The sequence below is a fragment of the Chiloscyllium plagiosum genome, chromosome 4 (genome assembly GCF_004010195.1).
Source record: "Chiloscyllium plagiosum isolate BGI_BamShark_2017 chromosome 4, ASM401019v2, whole genome shotgun sequence".
NCBI lineage: Eukaryota > Metazoa > Chordata > Chondrichthyes > Orectolobiformes > Hemiscylliidae > Chiloscyllium > Chiloscyllium plagiosum.
In genome coordinates this window covers 103,560,627-103,568,624 of record NC_057713.1, presented here as the reverse complement: position 1 = coordinate 103,568,624, position 7,998 = coordinate 103,560,627, and the positions used below count along the sequence as shown (strand labels likewise).

Sequence of the window (7,998 nt, the reverse complement as noted above, 5' to 3'; positions counted from 1 at the left end):
CTAACTTGGCAACAACCTTGTAAGTCTTTTCTGAACCCTTTCAAAGTTTAACAACATTTTATCTATAGGAGGAGCAGTCTGAATGATATCAACTTTGTAACCAGCTTATCTAATATTTCCTCTATTAAATTTTGGTCATCCAGTGTCTCAATATTGCTTCTTTCATTATAACTTGAATAGAATTATTGTCTTTGGTAAAAAAAAAACTTTAAAATTCACCTCCTCTGCACAGCACAAGTTCTGCACTTGTTGCAGCAGGCCATTGTTTGTCCAGTGTCCCAAGGTTAGATTTTAAAGTGACACTGAAGGCTGAAAATTTCTGAAAGTGCAAAACAATAATGACTTTGTGAGGCTAACTAATGAATGAAGGGACCAAGCGTCTATCTTGATACACGTAACACACAATGTAAAACTGAAACCAGAACATTAGTGAAAAAGAAAACCCTTTATTTTCTCTTTAAAAATAAATCAAGTTTTGCATACACTCAAACATGATTCACCTCTCATTTCTGAGACAATACATTTGTTCCAGCTACAAAATAAATGCAAGTTTTTGCAAGGAGTCATAAAAAATAAACTCTTAAAAAAACTGTCATAAACAGAAGTGAACATAAAACAGAAGTACATGAATCAAAAATTCACTTAGTTGAAAGAGGGTTCCATTCATACTTCAGGACCTTCACCACCAGGAATAAGCTGGAAAAAATAAAAGAAGTAGTAAATAAATAACATAAATGACCAATTCTCATCACAGTCATTATTTATTACAAATGGATAAATTTCAGGAATTGATGGTAATTAACAATGCATATGATACAAAGTAAAACTTGCATCACCAGGTTCACAAATATTTTTGAGTGTCTACTTTGGACAAGAAATTTATTTTTAAACAAAATAACTTAACAAGACAAAAAAAATTAATGAAGCAGTATGGATGAATACAGAAAAAAAAAGGCACTAAAGGGATTAAGGGCAAAGAAGAGAGACCTATACAATAACAATAGTTAGAGAAGGCAAAGAGGTACTAAGCAATTAAATTGTACAGGGGTATAAATCGTAAAATATTTTAGTTACACAAGTATGCAAGTCAAGACTGGAGTGAACTAAGTAATCGACTGAATTAAAAAAGAAATCACAGATCATCTTAACAGTTGTCTAGCTTCAGTACTTACCAACAAGCAAAGACAAAAGTTAACAAGACAGCAGACAAGATTAGAATAAGGCAAGTTACATAACTACATTTAAAGCAAAAGTGGAAAAATATTAACTAACCAAAGGCAGAGGATCATGCATTTTTAAATGGAATCTGGAAAGGCAAAACTAAACATCTTTAATAATTTATTAGAAACAAGTTATAGTATCAGAATTGAAGGATAGCTAATGTTACATCTGTATTTAAAGGAGATAGAACATTTCCAGGAGGATTTATGCCGATTCAAATCATTGACAGTTGAAAATGAGATAAAGAGTCACAACTAAAATATAAAACATCACAAAAAAAAACATTAATAGTTTACCTGGATTTCAAAAAGGGAAGTTTTACTTGAGCAATTTAATTTTAATGAGTTATCAGAAAGTTATCATATTGGAGTGGCTGCAATATGTTGATAGTTACGATAGCCCTTCAATAAAAGGTACAACAAAATAGGTCAGAGGATGTGGGTTTAAGACAAAAGTAGCCGAATTGAAACGTCAACTGGCTACAGGACAAGACAGAGATCCCAGAAAATAGTGGGATCAGATATTAAAACTGTACTGGGTCTTCGTCATCACAATTTATGCAAAAATTGAGATTTTGGTATCAAAAAGATTTAAAATTGCACGCAATGCCAAATTATGCACTGGGAAAGGACTGCAATAAATAATAATGCTGGTAAACACATTTTAATGCAGGTAAATGGGAGGCATTACATTTTGATAAGGAAATATTGCACTTTGAAAAAAATAAATAAGGGAGTAAATAGACAGATCTGGGGAGGTCAAATATGGAAATCTCCAAGTCATGATGTAGATTGACAAGGCTATTAAAATAAACAAGCAGAGTTTATTTTTAAAAGATTGTATCTTTGGTAGTCCGCGTTCCAATATGTTGTTCTGATGAACTAACAGAATTCTAAAAATATAAAGTGTGTTTATAATTGCGGGAAAAGCAAAAATAGATGTCACTTCATTGTGATAAACATTAGGAAATCAAGTTGGGTATACAGCATTTTTTTTTAAAAACAGAATGGTGAGAACATGGATCCCACCATAATAGTGAGTGTTTCAGGTTCACAGCATTACTAGATGCATTTAAAGTCAAGCTGAATTTACTTGCAATGGAGAAAGTTGAAAAGATTATGCTGATGGAGAGATATGTGAAAAAAGGTGGGAGGCAGTACAAGCAGAGCAAACACCACCATGAAAAAAAATATGGCATAATATTTTACAGATAAATATGCAAGTCATAACTGGAAATCAATTGAGAAATCAACAAGTTAGACATTTGCACAACAAATTACTTTCGATACTGTAGAAACTGTACAATTTCACATTGTCAGATATCTTGATGATACAAGGACACCAAATTAACTCCAAATCTAAATTATATTAATTCAAAACATATTTACTCATTCAAAAACAACTTATACCTGATAGTGTACCAAGTTGTAACTTCAATCTTTCTGCTCCATTTTGAACAAAATGTAAAGCAGAAAAACAGCAGTTGGAAGAATTACTTTTCTGTGTTACATTTCATGAATGTCTATCTAAAAATTGGAAGTGATGTGGAGGTGTCAGTGTTGGTCCGGGGTGGACCAGGTCAGAATCACATCACATTATAGTCCAACTGGTTTATTTGAAACCACATGCTTTTGGAGCGCTGCTCCTTCATCAGGTGTAGTAGTAAAAATTAGAAGGGTCTTGAAAATCCATGCCAACTCTTTTTGTAATTGGTACCAAACTCTAGATTCCACAACTTACCATCGTTATGTTATTTCCATTCAATAGGATTTGGTCCAGTTTTGTGATTCTTCTGCCTTCTGGTGTGATCTCACTGTAGAAAAGCAAAGATGAGATAGACAAATTAAACAGTTTAACTACAACCTAGAAAAAAAAGGACAAAATAAAGTGAAAGGGTCTATTAGTGTTGAATATTTGAAGGGAATTGATGATTTGTGTGCCAATACTGGTATCATTTCATTGACATACAAAACAAGCACTTCTCCCCATGAGAGAATATAGTATCCACAGAACAGAAATTCAAAAAAACTTAAGAAACCAGGCCATCACTAAAACACTGATGGTTGGAAGTGTGTTTCATCTTTTGCGACGAGCTAAAAGTATAAAACAAATCAAATTATACTGGTTCAGTTACAAAACCTCTGAAGGATAATTTTCTATAAAGTCATTAAGTCCTGCCAGATATTGGGGAATATCTAGTTAAGGATCAACTAGAAGATTTCAAATTATTTGGGCATTCTCCGAAAAGGTTTTTACCACCTGATTTGGAAATGAAGCCAACAGTTTGTGTTCTGCTGTTTACGGTAAGTAACTTTGGAGAAGCAGCCAAGTAAAGCTTTCAGAGAGATGGGCTTTGTTCCTTAGTGAAAAACCCTGGCTTTGAAAGGATTAGGGTATCTATTCCAATAGCTGCTTAGCAATGATTTCTGCTCTTACAAGACTAATTTGTAAATCCAGGGATCAGCATAAGCATCAGTATCAGCATAACAAGTTGCTGCAAGTGATGATACGCTTCTGAAATCCTATTTCTCACCAGAAAGTTCCTGTAAACTGACAGAGCTTCCAAATATCAGTGTTTCTGTACATCTGAAGGGTGGCCAATACTGAATCCGCAAAGATTCAAATCCAATTTAGTCGTAATCAGAGCTGGACATTTGCGATTGAATTGCTGATGGCCATAGATTAGTTTCACTGCAAATCGAATGGATGCAATGTCATCTTGCAATTTCTTAACTTGAGACCCTTAGCCCAGCAGAGTTGTTTTTTCACATTAGTTTTTAAAATAAAACTTTCACCGCAGAGACTTGTCTTTTTGAGAGATGCATCTATATTTAGGATTAAGGCAATACAATCTTAATTCTACATAAGAGTTTGGGTGTTCATCGGTATTTATTATTTGCTTTAAGAGTAAATTGTCCACATAATAGGAATATTCCGAGTTCATTAAAGATGGACATTTCTTTTATTCTGGATGTTAGTATTAAGGACAAGCAACTGGGACTAGATTAATTTAGGATATCGGGTCAGCATGAACCAGTTGGATCGAAGGGTCTGTTTCCATGCTGTGCATCTCTATGACTTGACGAATGACCACTTGAGTAACTGAATTAACAAGCTTCTACTAATGTCATGACTGTAGAGAAGAAGGATTTGATTATCAGGGCATTCTTCTTGTCAGTCCTGATAGAGAAGACCACCATCAAAACATCCAAAGCAATTTGAGAGATTTGAAATTCCACAGTCAATGTGCAATTGACTCCAGATATTCAAACATGTGCCAGTCTCTTGTTCCAATTTTGTCAATTAAATTTAGTATAGAAAATCTGAATTAACATTAACTTAATTCTGAATTTGATTACAAATTTAACTTTTCGACATGCACTAGGAGCTAAAGACTGTTAGCTAACCTTACATATTAACTACACACAATACTAGGATATATAAAAACTTACAATTCAGTAACATCTTCAAGCACCATGTCCAAGGACTGGAGTTAAGAAATGCATATTCTGCAGTAAAGGGAAGTGAGTTTATTAACCCTTAGATTCCCAGTGAATCCTGGAAGTTCAGGGCAACAATAGTTTTCAGAATTTTACTGAACCCATTAAGAAAACTACTGAAATGTTAAATATAGCTACATAGGCAGAAGAAAGTGTGCCACATCAGCTGACACCTCTATATATAATAAGCTAAGTTGTGCGATGACATATACACTAATCATTTGCATAGCTGTACCAAACATTACTAAATGAAGTTCTGAATTTCTGCTACGTTATTGTAATGCATACTTTTGTTTATTAGCTCGATTTTATTCAAAGAAAGTATTGTTATATCTGGATAAGAAACACCATTTTTCACATCTGCAAACTGGAGTAGACAGCCAATATTCCTCATTTTTGACATCCTAACTAATTTCCTATGCAAGCTAATAGGCTGCCTCCCATTTCCTGCACTTAATTTTGGTAAACGTATTATTTTGATTTTTTTTCAATGAATATGGTCTTTCATACATTCATGTTGGCATGGAGTACATCAATTTTCCAAATGGGCGAAAATGAGGACAGCAGATGCTGGAGATTAGAGTCAAGTATGGGGTGCTGGAAAAGCACAAAAGGTCAGGCAGCATCCGAGGAGCAGGAGAATCAATGTTTTGGGCAAAAGCTGGCCCCAAATAAGATTTGGGTATAGATACAAAGTGCTGGAGAAACTCAGCAAGTCTTACAGCACATGTAGACTGTTAATATGGAGTCTAATCTGACTCCTCAGAGCTGAAAGGGATTGGAAAATGGTGTTTTTGTTTATGCTAAGGACAGAAGAATAAGTGGGACAAGTTGTAAGGATGCTCAGAGCTGAAGAGGCTGCTAGCAGTGGTGATGAGATAGATATAAAAAGGGTGCAAACGAAGTTATGAAAAGGAGAAAAATTGCTACAGCTCTGCTGACAGCAAAGTCAATAATATATGTTAATATATGTGCATGTGTGTGCTGGGGTGGATAATGCAAGAAAGAAAAAAGGACAAAATTGAACTTCGCAACTTCAGAGCATAACAATCAGAAACAAGATTTTGGTGCCACCTTCACAAGAATGTTTGATTAATAGTCCATAATTTTCCCATTCTCCCTCCCTACTGTTGCTAAGTAATGAAACAACAATGGAATATTAGCTTTAAAAAGTTAATTATGCATTAAATAAATTATATATTTTACATAGAATGACAAATGTCTAAACGTTTTGAGAAGTATAATTGAAAATCAATTATGCCTGACCTGGTTGGCATGTAATTGTTACAAAAACAAGTGGCTCAAAACTTGAAAAGTACAGAATTACAAAATGCAAAGTAGCAGACACCCAATGACATTATTTATTTGAGGGAGTAAGAAAAATCATTGTAGATCTAGAAGAGGTAGGCAGAGTTCAGGGCAAGGCCTTCTGGAGGAGATTCTTTACTAACAATACAATTGGTATACATCTCAGCAAAATGATAAAACATAAAACACTGTGTTAGCAGCTGAGTAGCAATCATCTAGCCTCATACTACTTTTAAGGACTGCGTTCCCTATACGTTACATTTCTAGTCAAAAGTCAAGAGTTAAATATTAGGCTTTCTAATTCTATTGGCTTTTATAACAGTGAATTCCATACCCAAACTTTGAAAAATTTTGCCCTTGAATCCCCTCAAAGCTTACACTACTAAATGTTTAACCAGGAAAAATAGTGCCTTCCTATACAGTGGACAGGCACAGATTTGTTCCTCCTCAGCCCTATTTCTCCAAAGAAAGCAACCCGAACCTATCTAACCTTTCCCTCAAAATTAAAATTATTCCAAGTAAAAACTGTGCTAATCTCCTTTATAACAGTGATCAGAACTATACACAGCTTTGGCCCAACTAGTACTTGCACAATTCCAGCTCAACCACTCTTCTGTTACATCCTATACTTTATCTAAAAGGAAACTTTCTTGACCGGCTCATCTATATGTCAACAGATCCCTGAAGATTCCCTAGGTGAGGTGGGGGGGCGAAGAATTGATTTATGAGGTAGAGGGGCAAGAAAGAAAGGAGACTTTGGTTAAAGGAATTGAATATTGCAGAGACGGTAAAGAGCTGAGGGGAAATGATTGAGCTAGAGAAAGAGAGAGAGCAAGCGAGCGCAAGCAGGGATGGCAGTACAAAAGCAGGTCAGGGAAGAGATAGGCATTGTTGGATGAGATCCAGGCGATCTGGATGTTATAGGAGTTGATGAACAGGTGGTGGTGGGTGGGTAAGTATTGAGATAGGGTTACTCTATTCCTTTACATCTTTGAGCATCTTTTATTTATTGTACATTTCTTTGCCTGGTTAGGCTTAACAAAACACATTAACACTCCTCTGAATTCAACACATTTTGCTTTAACAACTATCACCAGTTAACTAAACTGGACACGAAGGGATATGTATGAATAAATTACACATCCCAAAATCATGCATCAAGCAGGGCATTTTGTTGTAGAAATGCCAAATAAAAGGATACTGACAAAATCATCAAAACCAAGCAGTGTTCCGACAATCTCCTTATCATTTTTCATAACAATATGAATCCGCGAGCCAATGCATTTGTCCACCAACTCTGGAATAGAAAAAGAATGTGAAAAGCGATTGAAAATGAAATTAAATCAACAGCCCCTTAACAACATCTTCCAAACCCCTGACATTTACTACCTAGAAGGGGCAAATAAATAGGATCAGCACTACCTGCAGGGTCCCTAACCAGCCACAGACCATGCTGACTTTGTATCCTGATAGCCATGCCTTCATTGTCACTGAGTCAAAAACATAGGTCACCCTTTTTAATGATACTCTGGGTATATCTACACGCAAGGATCAGAATAAGCAGCTCACAACCACCTGAGGGCAACTAGGGATCAGCAATAAATGCTGGCTTAGGGTGACCTCTTGTGGCACAAAGGTAGCTTCCCAACCCTTGAACCTCAAAGTTAGACCTGCTCCAGAGGTGTATAACTGGTTGATTCGAAAAACAGGTTGAACAATGTTTTTCTTTAAAATGCACACTTAGCCAGTGATGTCCATATACAATATTTTTCTTTTAAAATGTTCATTAGAAGCACAAACTCAGTTTACCCATTGGAGGTAGCTGCTGTCTGATCACATTTCCTTTCAAATGATAAAAAGTATCCGCTAATATTCAGTCTCCTACTTCACCAACACTCTCACCAATTTCTTTAACATCCACATCTTTACTTTTAAAATGCATCCACCTATTACCACTTCCATAACCTCT

At 35.4% G+C, this 7,998-nt stretch overlaps 1 protein-coding gene across 1 annotated transcript in view; it reads right to left on the bottom strand.

Annotated features, from left to right (window-relative positions):
- Nucleotides 1-425: 425 nt before the first annotated feature.
- LOC122549510 (U6 snRNA-associated Sm-like protein LSm5) overlaps nucleotides 426-7,998 on the bottom strand; it is a 45,700-nt gene continuing 38,127 nt past the window's right edge. Inside the window, exons 2-5 of the mRNA XM_043689368.1 lie at nucleotides 7,231-7,326; nucleotides 4,674-4,701; nucleotides 2,962-3,034; nucleotides 426-696 (exon numbers count right to left, since the gene is read on the bottom strand). Of these exons, the coding sequence (XP_043545303.1) occupies nucleotides 664-696; nucleotides 2,962-3,034; nucleotides 4,674-4,701; nucleotides 7,231-7,326 (230 nt within the window). The 3' untranslated portion in view covers nucleotides 426-663. The remainder of the gene's footprint in view (nucleotides 697-2,961; nucleotides 3,035-4,673; nucleotides 4,702-7,230; nucleotides 7,327-7,998) is intronic.